Source organism: Protopterus annectens, chromosome 9.part0, assembly GCF_019279795.1.
Source record: "Protopterus annectens isolate FY-2018-M chromosome 9.part0, PAN1.0, whole genome shotgun sequence".
Classification (NCBI taxonomy): Eukaryota; Metazoa; Chordata; order Ceratodontiformes; family Protopteridae; genus Protopterus; species Protopterus annectens.
Genome location: NC_056743.1, coordinates 625,015,994 through 625,033,651, shown reverse-complemented (window position 1 = coordinate 625,033,651; position 17,658 = coordinate 625,015,994). Strand labels below are relative to the sequence as shown.

Here is a 17,658-nt window from a genome sequence, read left to right as displayed (position 1 = left end):
GGAAGGAGTGACTGAAAGTGTTAGACGAGTTAAAGATGGACACAGATATAAAGAGGCAAGGAGCACAGTGGTATAATAAGAGGATGTGTAGGCAAAGTCATTGGTATGGCAGCTGAAATAGCAGAGGAGGAAGGTATTGGTGGTAGAAGTGAATGGGCTGGATGGAAAGATAGTGGTAGGGAACAGGTAGATGCGAGAGGTCTTCAGGGAGTTCTATTGGTAGGTATATAATAGTATGGAGGGCAGGGGAAGAAGCTTATAAAGTAGTGGGAAATGCTCTTCTGGGTGTAGCAGAGTAGAATACTAGTGAATGGAGATATTGGATAACAGAATTTATAGTGGCTATCAGACAGATTAAGGAAGGGTGAAGCAGGGACTGTGATGACTTTCCAGTTGACTTTTACAAAATGGAGGGTCTCAATATTGGTCTTACTTTTGTAGGCCTGTTGCGGTACTAAGGTGTGTGTGGCCAGTCTGTTGTATGGGAGAGACAGTTATAGTTGTTTTGCCTGAAGGGAAAGGGGATCAGGAGGACCCAGGAAACTTTAAGGCAATATCCCTGTGTGATGCAGATGTGCAACCACAGATAAGAGGCTTCACAGCTGGGCTAGGGTTAGTTTAACCTATGATGAAAGGGGAAGTGCACACAGCTTTTCTAAGGGAGAGGTTGTCTACTGATCATTGGAGTTTGGTACCACACTTTGTGGAGTTGAATGAAAGAGAAGGGGAAGGGTCAGGTAAGACAAGTATGATTGTTAAGGATGTGCAAAAAGCTTTTTATATGGTTAATTGGTCCTTCTTGTTTAGTTCAGAAGAACAGGTGGATGTGTGAGACTATAGTCCATAGATACAGATATGCCCAGTGCTATATCTTGATCTGGTGCCCCCTCATCCCTTCTTTGATCTGGCATTTGCCGCAACTATGTACACTCACTCAGCTCAGAGTTGAGCAAAAAAAAAAAAAACTCTTCTTTATTCTTAAACTGTAGCAAACTGCTTCCCTGCCTTCAACATTTGTAACAAGCAGCTGCTACTGTTTATGCAGAGAGTGCTACTATACTTCTGCATTTAAGAAAATGTTCCTGATCGTACCCCCTAGCACTTTGTGCCATTTGCCCATCCCTAGCTATGCTTCTGGGTGGGTCCAGCCTATTAATAGGGGTACAGGCTTTACATCAGCAGCTAGAGATGAGAATTATGACTAAAGGGGGTATGGCAGATGTGGTTAGGTTGGGAGGGAGATGAGGCAAGGTTACCCTCTGCCTCCAACATTTTTTTTGACTGTTATGGAAGGGTTAGCACAAAGTACTAGAAAATGATTGCAGTGTGATGGAGCGAAGGAAGTACAAGTAGTTTGAACTAGTTTATAGATGACTGTATGTTGTTTTTTGAAGATGTGGAGAGAATGTTACTCTAGGTCTTAGGAGGTATTTGAGGCTTTTAGGAAGGAATCTGGGCTACATTACCATTCCCAGAAATCTGCAGTTAGAACTGGGAGGAGGAGAAGTCTTCCCTGAGTTTGCCTTGTACAGTGGAAGAATGTATTTGATATATAAATATATATATGTGTGTGTATGTGTGTGTGTGGGGGGTCTATATTATCACAGCAAAGATTTCAATATGCATATACCATTTGGGTGTCACCAAATGTTCGAATATTGAAAACTTTGCAAGTGTGAACGGAGATCATCTTAGGGAATTCTTCCCTTTAAATCAATGTAGAGCAATCTCGAAGTTGGTATATTTAAGTAGGGGGGTGTGGGGGGTGCAAGGGTGCTTGCCCCCTGCATAAAACCCGTAATGAAAGGTTTCCTGTTTTTGTTTTGTTTTTTAGAATTCGAAATTTTCAAACTTCGAACATATGGTGTCGACCATATGGTATTTGGAGTTTGAAGCTTTCGATCCGATAATATAGACCCGTGTGTGTGTGTGTGTGTGTGTGTGTGTGTTTATATAGCCTCTTCAGTGTGCTCCCGCTATGACTGCCGTATGTGCACTGCTTCGGATGTTTACATAACCTACCATAGACCAATGTCACAGGTGCACTCAGTGCTAATACCACTCCTCTTTGGCTGCTGACATGTGAGTGCCAGTGGAAATAACTCAGCAGATGTGCAGGAACATCATCCAGGCACATTCTGCTGCAGCACAGTTCTCTGCGTTGCTGCCAGGTGTGCTGTGGTATTTGGTAGGATGCTGCTGAGCACTATAGTAAGCTCAGTGTGAACATGCAGTTCAGAAATAGTGAGACCCCCTGCATGATTTTACTTATGTGTGCTAATCATAATCATACCCCTGCCCCTTACCCCAGCCCGAAAAATTAGTGAACTAAACACCTTTTCCTTAACAGTACCACTACACAAGACAGACACACAAATGCACACTTCAAGCACATCACGTCACAAACACAGCATACATCTATCCCCTTCCTAGACCTTACTTTAACACTTATCCACAAGCACTCATGCATACGTACATACACATGCATGCACACACGTGCACACACTTATCCCTGATGCTGAAACTGTTGTTACAAATGAAGGTTTTGGCATTATGACCCACTTTCCCTATATTCGATGATCCACAATTTGAGTAGATGGCCACTCAACAAACAGAAATATTTGACCATTTTTACTACCGAAAAACTTTGTGACAAAATCAAAGTGCTTCCAAGCTTACTGTATATCTATATATATCTATATCTATATATAAGTGTGCTTGTGAGGCTGTATTTGGTCACTTGTGTGAGAGCTATGTTTTGTTTAGTCATGTTAGGTTACTGGTGCAGATGCTGGGCAAATAATAGACACTACTGTCTAGATACTATTATGAATTCAGTAAGACCTTTGTTAGAATCAAATAATAAAACAGTGATTTAAAATATGCTACTTTTTATGTGGATTTTTTGGGGGTATGACACTGTAATTACCCAGTATTTTCTCTTTTCCCTCTGACTTCAGTTATAATAGACTTTAATGTCTTGCAGCTTCGCTTTGAAGGTACAATCTTAAACTTTGAAATGTCAGCAATGGGGATATTTGCTCTGTGCACATCATATGTCAAAAGCTAACACTATATACAAACATTTTCTAACAGTAAGTCCTTGTTTTAATAAACGTGACGGAATGGAATGCAGTGTAAGCAGTTTTAAGATTTCCAGCAACATCAAGCCTTCACTAAATGGGGGTTCCACAGAGAAAGAGTGAGAGTGGCAATATCTTAATGTGGCAGTGAGAGTGGCAATATGTTAATGTGGCGTGTTATCTTTTATATATAAGCTGCTCTATAGATGACTGAATGCTAAAGGTCTAGTGCCTCATATCACCCAAAAAAGAGAAACTATGGAAAACTGTCTGAAAAAGTCAGGAGGTTATTGCAAAAATGTAATACAAAGTACAAGCACATTTGCTCCATATTTTTGACTTTTCTGATATAATTTCATTGTGTCAAAAAGTTATAAAAGCCATCTAATAAGAATAACAGCCTGTAATATCTGTTGATGGTTGTTCACTAAGTTGTCCTTATCATCTTTGTCTTCCTTTTCTACATTCCCCACATTATCATATATTTCAAACACAACATTCTACTCAATGTTATTTTGTTATTGCATATGCGTCAGTATTTGATAATTCATCAACTACACTGTTTCTAATTTATGCATATGCATCAGTATTTGATAATTCATCAACTACACTGTTTCTAATCAAACATTTATTTATTTATTTTGCTATTGGTAAGCAGAAAATTGTATGAAAGTTACTGGAAAATTACTGAGCAAAGCCAAAACATTCTTGAAAACTGGGAGCAGATGACAAATTAAATTACAATCTGTACACTAAGCACGATCCATCCTTTGTGTACTCAAAGGCAAATAAATCTAATTGTGAAATACTAGTACTATTAACAATAATAGCAATTTGTTAACCAGCTAGGCCCACTGCACACACAGTCATTTGTCAGGGGCAACCTGGAAGAAATGTCTGGTTAAGAGAATTGTTCAAGGTCACACAGTAGGCAAATGAGTGTGGAGGGAATCAAACCCAGTACTACAGGATCTACAGGTCACAACTTTGACCTTCTGCACCAATTGCATAGTGAGTTATTCCAGTAAGAGTATTAGAACCTGGTATCACTGAATTATACAGGAGACACGGACAAAGGCACATAAGGGATGCAAAGCAGTTTTTTTCTGCCTTTGGAATTAACGTGTACGAATGGAGCACTGTCTTTACATACTACAACACAAAAATGGAGAGAATAGCTGTGGTACTTTTCCATTAAGAGGAAAGCAAGTAATAAATGTTTTCCCTATGCTTACATGCTTATGTTTCATAGACATCTATCCTTGTCTTCTGATGCACGTGTCTGTAAAAATCTGTGCTGTATTTAGTGGTCCCATAATGTGACATCTCTATAAGAAATCTGCAGTACCAGGTTCTAACACTATTACTGAAATAATCCATATTTTAATTAGAAACACAACAGTGTAAAGCATTATTCCTTTCTCTCTCAGTTAATAGCTGTTTAAAATACCTGAAAAGTGTAATAATGCTGTGACTGAACACTTAGAGACAAGGGAGACAACAGACAGGTCCCAAAAAATCTCAAGGCAGATGAGTTTTGACAGCTTTTTTCAAACTGCTGAAACCAGGAACTATTTAAGTTTAGTTCACTCTGCAGAGACTGGAACTGTGATGATGTAATATGAGCAACTCTTATTGCAATCAGTTGAAGGTTGTTTATTACACTTTGTATATGTGAATGCATTGCAGAACAACATATAAAGTTTCACTCATACTACTATATAGCATGCACATCACATTTACATCAAAAACAGTACCTAACATTTTTTGCTGCATGATAAAAATAGTAAAGCTGAGAAACTGTACAGTAAACACTAACGAACTGTGATGTACAACAGGCTTTACTGATTGCATCGAGATTTAATAATGTTACATCATGCTTTAGATATTCCCTGCAGCCTCACTCCCTGGACTATGAACTAATGGTAAACATTTTCTGGTTTCAGCAATTTAAAAAACTCCCCCCAAAAAAATCAGTAATGCTTTTTATCCAGGCACTCCATATAATACTCATTTTGTCTTGTCACCATAACAGGGTTCTGGCAGGCAAAACACTGTTAAATTTTTATTTATTGTGCACGTTCTAGTGCAAACCAAGGTGTAAAAAGGTCACTCAAACATACTAGTAAAAACTGCAAGAAAGAACCAGTAAAGTGACAGCCTTCACTGTGTAACACCTTAAACCTTCTGTAGTGAAAGCCTGTGGGATATATGCAAATGCACCCTTAAAGACGTAACATTGTTTTAGCTATATGGCTTCAGAATACCCAAGATTTTTTACTCATATTTTTTATAGTCTTTACTAGTGCATTCAGGTGGTGGTGCAGCGGTAGCGTTGTCACCTCACAGTTAGACGGTGCACGTTCGATTCTCAGTTAGAGCGTCTTCTGTGTGTCGACATGCGTGAATGGGCGTTCCTTCGTTGAAGGTTGTGCATTAGGCCCGGCAAGCCAGCACGTAAAAATCTACTGGCAATCATTAGTGGACCGGAGTTCCGTTGTGGTGACCCTTAACCGGGAAAAGCTAAAAGACAGTTTAAGACTAGTGTATTCAGGCCAATAAAGCTAAACCCTGCCCTGACCACTAGCTATAGACATGCCAAGTTTTGCCCTTTTTCTGAGTGTGTTAGTACAGCACAAGTGGATTGTTTGGCCATACTTTCTAAAGTAGTCTAAGATATGGCAAGTGTGCCCCTCTCATTGAAGAAAAAAACATGAAAAAGAAAATAACAATGTGAAAAAAAGAACATGAAACACTGAAAATTCTATAATCTTGAAACAATGATGCATTAGTTAAACACTTCTTAAACAAAAAACGTGTGCACTATGGGATATGCTCAAACATTGGTCAGCTGGATTTTCAACATGTAAACAAACATTACTTGGTCTCTTTAGTTTAAAGCTCATAAAATGGCTTTGTCCTAAGAGGTGACAGAACCAGAAGTTCCTAACTAAATACAGCAGATGATTGTTATATAAATACTCAGCAATGGGGCATAAGACAAGCCTCTTCCTTTCTGCTTTAGTTGTAAAAGAAGCTCACTAGCTGAAGTCAGGGGCAACAAGTACAAATCAAATCACAACTGTGCATCAGTAGCCCAGCCTGGGCTCTCTTTTTGTTGCTGAATATATCTAAGCACCATAACATCCTTTTTTAACAAAGTTACAAAATTAATATTGCTAGATATTCCCAGTTACTGATCTATAAGGAGTATTTCTTTCAAACGACGGCAGAATGCTGTTTTGCATTGTTATGAAACATTAAAATCATGGAGATACATCTGGCTTCGATCCTGCTTGTGTACACATCGCACTATAAAAGACTGGTTATATATATAGAAAAAATGAGAAGTGATGCAGCTAGTAAAAAGTGGTGGCTGAAATTGTATCATATTTCAGAATTGTAAAGAAGCTATTTTTGAGAGGCCTATATAAAGGTTCTTTAAAAAGCAACTAAATTCCATGTTTGAAATTGAGTTTTACGAAGTTCTCTAGCAGAAAGAAGGCATCACTGAAGAGAGAATACCTCTTAGAAAACAAGGTCTATATTATAAGCTCGAACAGTTAAAATGCAGAGTGCTAATAGATCGACACATATACATCAATCTACATCGTTACCGAAATGTTTCAACATTGAAACACATAATAGCGAACTATCATAGTTGGCCAGCACTGCCTCCCTGGCTCCGCAATGAATACATAAAGTTAAACATGTTATTTAAGGAGGTGGTGTTGGCCAACTGTGACAGCTCGCTACTATGTGTTTCGATGTTTAAACATTTTGGTAAAGAGGTCGATCTATTAGCACTCGACATTTTAACTGTTCGTGCTTAGAATATAGACCCTAGAAATCATGTTACAAAAACAGTATCATGAATGCAGGAGCTGCCCTTTCAGTGTTCTACCAGTCTCAGTATGCCATAGAAGAAGCTGTAACTACTGATTGGTAAACCTTTTAACGTTTCCATCCAGTTCTGATTCTGCTTCTTGTTCTTGCTAATCTGTTCCTTTTCTCATATCCGTGTGTCTGCTTAGGGACTCATTAGTATGTCCACATGTGCAACTTTGCCGAACACTCTTCCCTTCCATTTCAATATTTCACTGCATCCTTACTGAACTGATTTCTCCTATTAATTTCCACGTGAATGCAAGGTCAAGGTCGAGTGAATAAATAAACATAATTTATTTCTTCCAGTCTTGACCTCCAGCCACTGCCTGTGATAAGTTTGTATGTTCTCATCATGTCTGTATAATTTTAGTCCCAGTAGTCTAGTTTTCTGGTGCTCCTGATTTTTGCCATCTTCCTAAAAGAATGCTAGTTGACTGGCTGCTGGAAATTGTCCATATTGATTGCATTTACTATTGTCTTTGGGATCTTTATCATGGATGAAAAGGGTCCAAGAAAAAAGGAATAGAGTTATCTGACTTGTTTATGAAATATGTAATGTTTTTCAGAGGCTGGTTTGACCTTTGACTACACACACACACACACACACACACACACACACACACACACACACACACCATTGTCCCTTGTCCTGTATTCCTCTTTTTCTATGACATGCTTTCCACTTATGCCTTACCTGATTGACAGTATGCCATTTTCTTTCTTCTAGGGTATGAACGGTCAGAAGCCCTTAAGCTTTTTATAGTGTTCTACTGCAGATTCTGTGTCTTTTATTAGACTGCTTCTAATCTATGCAATTTCAGATATGTTGACTCCAAATATGGAGATAACACTCAAACCAAACTTTTACCAATGAGATGTCCTGCTTGGACCCCACCACACCTGGACTTTGCCTTACTATAAAGCTAACAGTGGACTGTGCAGGCATGTCTTCTGTTAAGTCTAAAGATGTGATATAGATGACATTATTAAACAAGCTGTTGACCTCAAAAGACAATAATTATATTTAAATCAAAATGTATGCAAGCAAGCAAACAAGTGGCACATGCAGATTATGCAAAATAACACTTTATTATCATACATTTTTCTGGAAAGGCTTTAGAAGACGCACTATTATTTTTACATTCTTTGTTTTTTTTTCACAGATGGTCCAAATGAGGAGCATTTTGCAGAAGGTAAGATTACAATAAATCTTTTTATTATAATCTGAGAGTTTTGTTTAAACCGGTATATATCAACAACAGGGAATATTTACTTGCATGGGGAAAGAGCAAAATTATCAGGACTTCATTAAGCTTTGTGCTCATTTTATGCATCAATACGCTGTATAAAATGATGTAGTTCAACTTCACCTTCATTACAGTGACTAAATCAAAGCACTGTACAAAAATAAAATTGAACAAATTATAAACAATAAAGTGCTAGACATAAAAATAAAAACTGAATAAAACAATAGAATGAAATATGTAAAATAGAACTACTAAGCAATAAGGACATGAAAATAAAATGCAAAGGCACACTCACTTGCTATAAGCCAATTCAAATGACTGGAAGATCAGCCAGATTTACAAATGGCACCAAATATATCAAACTTCACTTGCTAGCTAATTCATATAAATGTCTCTTCAAATGCCTCGAATCTGTGAAGTATTTGCAACACCCTCAACATGCCAGGTATTAGATTCCAAATATATACCCCAGGAGTCAGAACTGCTCAATGTGTTATACAAGAAGATTCAAAGATCACAGTAGTAAGAAGGTTTCAGCTTGCAGCATCACAATGTCGTGATTATATTGGCGAAAGCTGTATGCGAATATGGCAGTCTGGGGTGTGGCTAATGCAAATTAGCTATGTTCCCTTCCCCCGAGCTTTTACTGGGAATGGAATAGTGTGTAGAGTAATTCAAAGAAAAGCCCTACCTTGCTATTTTGGGAGAAACAAGATAAAAATGTGTACTGACTTTTGATGGTGTACATTAATTGATGTCCACGGCAGGAGCAGGGTGGTAGCACCATAGTAAGTAAATACTGCAAAGCTGTGTGTGTGTGTGTGTGTGTTCACATGTGTGTTTATGCATGTGTCTGTATGTGCATCTAGGGCATGCTGGGAGCTGTCTCAGTGTCTGTACATGTGCATGGTCAGGCGCGCATGTTTGTGTGTGTGTGTATGTTCACATGTGTGTTTATGCATGTGTCTGTATGTGCATTTAGGACATGCTGGGAGCTGTCTCAGTGTCTCTACATGTGCATGCTCAGGCGTGTGTGTGTGTGTGTGTGTGTGTGTGTGTGTATGTGTGTGTGTTCACATGTGTGTTTATGCATGTGTCTGTATGTGCATTTAGGGCATGCTGGGAGCTGACTCAGTGTCTGTACATGTGCATGCTCAGGTGAGCACGTGTGTGTGTGTGCCTGTCTGTTTGAATGTGTATGTATGTTAGTATATGTGTGGGCATATGCATGTTTGTAGTGCCTGTGCGATAGTATTACATGGGAACACTAGCATGGTTACTTCTATCTATATACAGTGTTTAATTCAGAGACATAGTAATAAGCTGCTTATGACCTTTTGTCTGATGCAGCTCTCTCATGTTTCTGAAGCACATTTTATCACCATGGCACTATCAGAGCTCCCTGGTGAAGCTCCAGTAGTGCTAGAGTGGCATTTTCTCTGATTGCTGTCCATAGTTTTTGATATATAAAAGTCCAAGTAAATCCAAACAAAAAGAAACGTTAAGGGGGGCTATCTTATTTTTCTCAAACACATAATACAAGGGCTCCCATTAAAATGAAGACCTGTGCCCATTTCTTTAAGTATAGCTTTTGTGCCCAATAACCAATCCCTCTCTTATATATTCTCTGGGATTCAATAAAGCCTACACTAAGTGTACACTAAGTATAAACTGTTCTGAGTGAACAAACACAAACATAACTCACACCTTCATCCTCCTAATTTTAGTTTTCTCACTGATTTTCTTTCAGCTTTAAATACTGAGGGGGATTCATAAAGGTTACCACAAAGTGCAGACTACATGTAGACTTAGAATAACTTTTCTTTACCACAAAGTGTAGACTACATGTAGACTTAGTATAATATTTCTGAGTGACTAGAAAGCACACAAAATACAATAGGGATGTTCTTGGATACAGATTGCTTACACTTAGTGTAGGTGTTATTGAATCTGGTCCATTCCTTTTCCCTCGTTGTTTATGCAAATCTTACTATTACAGTTAAAGGGATGATGCCAGCCCAACCATATATTCTGTTTCTGTATTTACAAATGTTGCTTTCTTTCATTCTATATTTATTTATTTATTTATTTTTCTGGTATTATTTATTATGTTTAGGCATTGTTCTGCCATTTCTAGTGTATTGTACTGCATTATTTTTACTTGTTCTTGACGTATAAAGTGGTTAGGAAATACACACGATAATAAACCTGAACTTATTAAAACTTCCTCTGCATCCTTATAAATATTTTGAAGAATTTTCTTCTTATGGCATTCTTATAGAATGGTTTGAGAGCTACAACCTCAGCAGTGCTTTGCCTAAGCTGCTGATTTAGGAGCTGTGTACAATCAAACAGAAAAATACATTAATTTGCTCATCTAGCTTGATAATGCTGCTTAGTATACTCAGATAGATAATCATACTACAGACAAGTGGTCCTCACTAATCTAGAAATGTGCCTCATAAAAATATGCATTTCAGGAGTTAGTATGGTGTGGCAACTAGGCTGTTAAGCAATAAAGTTGGAAACCCAGGTTCAAATCCCATAAGTTCTGTCTTACATACTCTAAGAACCTGTGAAATTTTCAGCTTAACAGCTCTGGGTGAAGTGGGGGCAAGGCAAGCTCCCTGACACTCCCCCCCCCCCCCATTCAGACTGCTTTGCTTGCTGTATACTTTGAGATTGGGCAGCCATAGGGGAAGTTAATCAATTGTTAAGTAATGTAATAGGGTTTGATGGACTGTGAATTTACCAGATAAATCATTTACTGTATACTCAAAGTGAAACAAATGATTAGGACAAGGTCATGATCTTACATGTTCTCTACTGCCCAGTGACATAGGTACTGAGCCCCAGAAACAAAAGTCCTTTTCCAAGGTGAATTGAACTCTTGTGCCTACCTAAGTCAATGAATATGGTCCAAGTATGGCACACTCTGTCCAGAGTACTTGAGAAGACCCAAACAGTTTATAAGCCTGTGAAGAGAAAAGTACTTCACAAACTGCAAAAATGTAGAATGTGATACCTAAACTCAAATATCAAGCACTAGTACAGTGTTAATACTTGTTACTAATATAAAATATTATTAAACTATGGGACACTAATATTCACTTCTTGTACCTTTACAGTATGACAATGTGCTAGTAATAATAGCAAGGTACTTTTGCACATTCACTGCCACAATAACCAGATTTTAATATTTAATATTTTTATGCAGGTGCCTCCTTAATTAAATAACTAAGCTGGAAGGAAACGTAGCTTATCTAGATGTTATTACACACATGCACAGTGTATGCATATCATGTATCAAGCTGGTGCACTTCATCTGTAATGTCTGCAATGTACCAAAGTCACAGGATGACTCAGAAAAGGTAGCTCCACAGTGCTAAGAGTACTGCGCTATTATGCTCTAGCAATGCTATGGAGCTAAGAAGTGATTCAGAGACCCACAACAGTCACATGGAAAAAAAAATGTTTAACTACTCATTTGCAGGTCTCTCAATCAAGCACCTAGTGATCCCCCTACCAACCCTTGCAAAGTTATTGCAAAGGCACCTATAGATAGACACACACACACACACACACACACACACACACACACACACACACACACACACACACACACACACACAACTTCCCCGCTGCTGCCATGGAGAACAATGAGTATACACCTTAAAATAGTGAGCTCAGTTAAGCTATTGTGCACTAGAGCATTAGAGCTTGGCTTTGAATCACTCTGGCTCACTATTTTCAATCCTGGAGTAAAGCTCCAGGACAGAGTATATGGATAAGTTACATTAGCTGTGCCTCCCCTGACTAATGTGATCCCATGAGATGTTATCTAGCAGACTGCTGTAGTGTTACTTACCTGATGTTTCATGCTACCCTAGCACTATGGCAGGCTATGAATCACACATTAGTAGTACACTTTAGCATAGCTGCTAAAAACAGGTTTGTGCAGTTGATGCTTGTTTCTGAATACCCCCCCCCCCCAAGTTTAATCTGTTTAAGGGCTGATGCTGAGTTATTTATGTATATTATATATGGCTGTGCATTAAAATAGATTAGGTTGGATGTAACTTTTAGACAAGGATTGACTTACACTTCTCAGATGGAGCTAAATTGCTCAAATACAATTCTGATCATTTAAAAGCAAGTACCTTGAATCTTAAATGGGTGTATTATTGTGAAATATGAAGACAAGTTCTAACCTTACTCAATTATTTTATTCATTTGTACATAATTTTATATAAAGGGCTGGCCAGTGGTGCAAATGGTAGCAATCTGGGCAGCTGGCTGGAGGGCCGAACCTGGCTTAAAAAAATGCCCTGTCTACCATTAAGTTTTTAAAAGCATGCTCCCTTCTCAGCCCTAGAAACCTCAGGATGATGTACAACATATGTACATCCAGAGACATAAACATGGTGAGATTTAACAGCACCTCTCAGGATTTTCCTCCAGCGCAGACAGGAAGCAGAAAACTCAGGACATGCAGAAACTTCCCCTGAGTGCAGAAGAGATATTAGCATAGTGTAGTAGATATAGACTATCTTTTTTATTAATTTTGTGAGTATCAAGAGTTTTCTGCCCCAGCGCAGATGTAGGCAACAGGATTCAGAGATGCAGATTGAGTAGACAGTGCAGGTGTGTGTGTGTGTGTGTGTGTGTGTGTGTGTGTGTGTGTGTGTGTGTGTGTGTGTGTGTGTGTGTGTGTGAGAGAGAGAGTGAGAGAGACAGTGAGACAGAAAGAAAGAGAGAGAGAGAGAGAGAGAGAGAGAGAGATGCTCCATTTAGAGGGCATTGTCTAGTTAAGTGACTTTTCTCCATATCAGACTCTGAACCTTAATTATTGAGAGACAAGAACCTTAATCCTCCATACCAACTGCCAGGCCTCCAATAACTTTTTTTTAATCACTGAGAGTTACAATCTGTCAGTGTCAGTCTTAAATTTACATAGTTTTGTGGTTCATAGTCAGTGGTGCAAGAGGTAGCATATTTGACTTTGGTGCAGAAGGCTGTGGGTTGTATTCCCACACCAAGTAGGTCAACTGCAGACAGTGTAGCATTAGGAGTATTCTGCACTCCTGAGTATGTTGTCCTTTGGAAGAGAAGTTAAACTGAGGGTCCCATCTACTTGAATTGGTGGTAGCTCAGGTAGATGTGAAAGATCCCACAGCACCTACTGAAAAGACCAGGGGAAGTGTCCAGATACTCTGGGCAAATTTCCCCTAGTAGTATACATACCACATTGAGTCTCCCCTGAAAACAGGCCACTTGCCTAGTGGGACTAACCTGATTAACAAAGAATAAATAAAATTCATGTTGATGCAAAACTTGTTTGATAACTTTTTAAGTGATTTAGAGCTGTTTGTCCTTATCTATATCCAGTTTTGCAGAACATCTCTGATTTTGCCTTGAGTTTATGCCCTGTTCTTGATCAAGTCACTTAACCAGACAATACTTTGGAGCAACTGGAAATTTTGGCTAGGCTTCTTAATGGTCCACTGGACTGCAAGCCAAGTAACTACCTATGAACCACTGTACTTATGGTGTAAAGGAAGGAACTTCATTGTATTAAATGGGAGCATCATCATGTGACCCATGTTCTTTGGATGTGATCCTTGGCTTCCTTCTTTTGTTGAATGTTGACACTTGTGTTTATTATTTAGCTGTGAAGAAATTGGGCAGAATGAAGTCTATGAATTTAATATTAATATTTTAACTATGAATACATTTTTAATATAGCTTGTTTTTGCAGGTACATAGGTATGAAATGCAGTGTGTTTGGGCTACAACAGCTTGTCTAACATTTAGTAAAGTTAAAGAAAGCTATGAGCTGTTAAAGGGATGCTTCCTGTAGCACATAGTTTGATTCCTTAAGTCTGCATTTGTTTTCAGTGTAACTCATCCAAGTTACTTTACCAGACAGTACTCATAGCCGGCTATTCCTGAAAAAGACACTTGCATCCACTGAGGTGTCCCAAGCTGTTAAAAATGTGTCACACATTTGACTTTTGAATTCCTGCATCCTGCATACATAGGCACTAACTGGTACTTCACTCTATGCTATTTGAATATGAATCTCAGCACATCTCGAGTAGTTTAATGGGTTGCCAGATGCATTTTTACTAACTGTGAGTTTTGATGGAAAAGTTTACTGTTTCACACGCCAGGTCTGTTTTCAGTGTTAGGAGCATTTTGTTTTGATTAATAATCTATCAGTGTTTTTTTTTCTGTAAAACTTGAAATAAAAGTTTTAAATGAAATTCAAATCTCTGTGGAAATTGTAAAAGTAAAGAGGAAAACAGTATGTACACTGACAGGCCTGAACAGTGTTTATGGTAACAGAGGAGAGACAGCCAATGATCTGGCTCTTTGACTCTAAGATTGTATGCTGCAACAATACAGCATTATTAGTCGTTCATGTAAGCCAAACCTGTATTAAGTGATGCCACATGGGATAGCTATTCTTGATGACCGAAAGTACGTAGTGAAGTCAAAATTGAGATGTAGGTATAATTCAAGCATGTAACCCCCACCCCTCAAAAAATTAAATAAGTAAATAGAATGCTGTATGCAGAAATACTTCTGATTTTTGTATGACTTGTGGGTTGTTACACAAAAGCTGCTGTAACCGTTATATTGTATTTATTCATTGCAATAAAGAATGAATTAATTCCTTAAGGCGCCTGGATCGTTCAATATAGTATAAATAGATTGCATTTTAGTAATATATTTTTGCAGTACCTTCATTACAGCCTGCAGCAACTGCAGAGGGGTTGATATTTGTCAGGTCATAAAGTGATGATCAGAACTGCCTAATCTTCAGCATCTGTTATGTAGTCATTGTTGCATAATAATGTGATAAAGTCTTCTCTACTAGATCAGATTGTAAAGGATTTCTACATTTAGTTACAAACTATTACAGTGGCAGTTATTACAGAGCACTAAAGCTCCAACTTGTTAATGAGGTGCTTCCTGTGGCAAGGGTACAGGGTTTGAATCTTTACACCTTCAGTTACCATCTGTGTGACACTGAGAAAGTCACTTAACCAGACCATGCTTTGGAGCATCTGGGAATTTGGGCTAGGCTCCTTAATGTTTTCCAGGACTGCATGCCTAGTAATGGTAAACCTGTAGTCATTGCTTGCCAGCCATTCCCTATTGCATAGCTGATCTAGTTTAGGAATGTTATGGCAATATCATTAGCACACCAATTTTTTTAGTGTAACACGGGCAACTTATTCTTCAAGGGCAGCAGGCACAGCATTTGTAGATGAAGCAATGAAATGCAAAGTTGTTTTCCAGGAGTAACATCTGCATTAGTAATGGTTTTCTTAAATGTATAATTATTCAGATGACTATTACTTCTGCAGAGATTCTGCATATTGACTAATATTGGTAGATGATAATGATGACAGTTTGAGTGGTCTTTTACGGTTGAAATGTTCTGAAATGAGTAGTTTTGTTATTGGTTTATACATTTCGTTTTACTGCTTATTTCGAAAAAATGTTCAAATCTACCAATTGAAAGCACACTTTAGCAGATGCTGCATTATAAGATAAATAAGTAAGTATTAGGCTAGCTGCCCTGGTGGGCCATTTTAAGCCCACCCAATTTCCATTTTTGTGCTCACATTAATGTATTGCATTTGATTAGAGATTGGCCATATCCATTCCATGGTAGACAATTATATATTACCCCTAATGAGAATAATTGGGATCATAAACAAGGAATATAATTTAATACAATCAGGAAGGCGAATCAAAGAACACATGTACTTATACATTGCCCTAAAAATGTGTGCAGAGGACCCATGGTTTGAAAACAGCCCAAGGTGCACTTACTCTGGCACTGGCCAGATGCATCTTCAATGAATGTGATTTTCAATACATTTTAAGTGAATTCAACTTTCAAGGCCAGAGATGTTTACTGCTGCTCATGATAAGTTATGTTTTCAATGTGAGACTGTTTTTTTTTTTTTTTTTTTTTTTTAGCAAATGGCTATATGTGTTTGTGCTATAAAATCTGAAATAAAAGTTTTAAATTAAATCAAAATGTGTAATCATTGTAAAAGTAAAGAAGCAAATAGTATATGCACTGAAAGGTTTGAACCTTATTTATGATAACTGGGGATAGACAGCCAAATAATGAGACATTGGAATGGCTGTGTAGGGCCCTGGTCCATTACCCTATCTAGGGCCTCTTTTGACCATATTCTGGCTCTAGGTGTGAGTGTATACATGTATGATATGAAAGAAAGACCTGGTTCCCTACTTCCATGTCACCCTTTGCACAGTAAACCCCGTAGATATTGGTGACCGTCCAAGGGATCACTGGACAAGTTGGCTGTGACTTACAGGAAAGAGAGAGAAAACCTTATACAGGCAAATTATTCTGAAATCTGCCAAGCCTCATCCATTAGACATTTATGTTTCCATCTTGATTTAATTTGATTATTCATTTTATTTGAAACTCAAATATCTGAATTTAAAGCAGTCTGAGTCAACGACTTAACATGCATTTAAATGGGAGTATCTTGTCAGACAGTAAGATGCACATATATACTGATTTAGAAGGTATGCCATTCTTTATCATATTTCTGCTCTGGAGCTTGCTCTATTAGACTCTAATGACAAAGATTTTCTAACTATTCACAATGTCTGGCACCAAAAATCAATACGTAAGTAATGAGCACATGTATGTTGTTTCTTTTTTTTTTGTCTTTATATATCGACTTTTTTCATTCTTTCCAATGTGATAATGTCCTCAGTAATGTGGAAGGATAATATTAATATAAAATAGGACACAAAACAAATTGTTGAAGGTGCGTGGATAGAATTTGTTCTGACTTTCTGAAGGGGAAAAAGCTAAATGCAATAAGATGTTCAGGGACATGTGTCTGACGTGTAACTCATGATCAGGGTGAAAGCCATGAGGCTGTCCTCCTGTCATGTGTCAGACCTGTCTGAGAAACATCTCTTTATGTCATATTACTTCTTTAGTCCGCTATTAAGTGACACTGCATATGTGATTTACAGCATGCATAAATGAATGGAAAGGCTTAACACTAAAAATGTATGAGATGCATTAAGCAATCAGATCATTGCATTTATTCAAACTACTTCATGAGAATACAACTTTTTCCCTGAACAGAAAGTGGTCACAAAATATTAACTTTGTTCTTTGCTTCTCTATAGTTGAAGATCCCCAAAAGTCTATATCCTCCCAGACTGGATTCATCACTGTGCTGGGCATACTGGGAATGATGGTCTTAATTGCATTTATCTTGGTACTGATGTTCTACTATTCCAAAAACAAACAAAAGAAGTAAGTACATAAAGAATGAGAAATTACACAGATTTCATACGTGTGTGTGTGTGTGTGTGTGTGTGTGTGTGTGTGTGTGTGTGTGTGTGTGTGTGTGTGTGTGTGATTA

The 17,658-nt window shown here is 38.0% G+C and overlaps 1 protein-coding gene across 1 annotated transcript in view; it reads left to right on the top strand.

Moving 5' to 3' along the window:
* AGER (advanced glycosylation end-product specific receptor) overlaps positions 1-17,658 on the top strand; it is a 291,830-nt gene that overhangs the window by 250,704 nt on the left and 23,468 nt on the right. The window contains exons 8-9 of the mRNA XM_044083190.1: positions 8,135-8,164; positions 17,420-17,549. Of these exons, the coding sequence (XP_043939125.1) occupies positions 8,135-8,164; positions 17,420-17,549 (160 nt within the window). The remainder of the gene's footprint in view (positions 1-8,134; positions 8,165-17,419; positions 17,550-17,658) is intronic.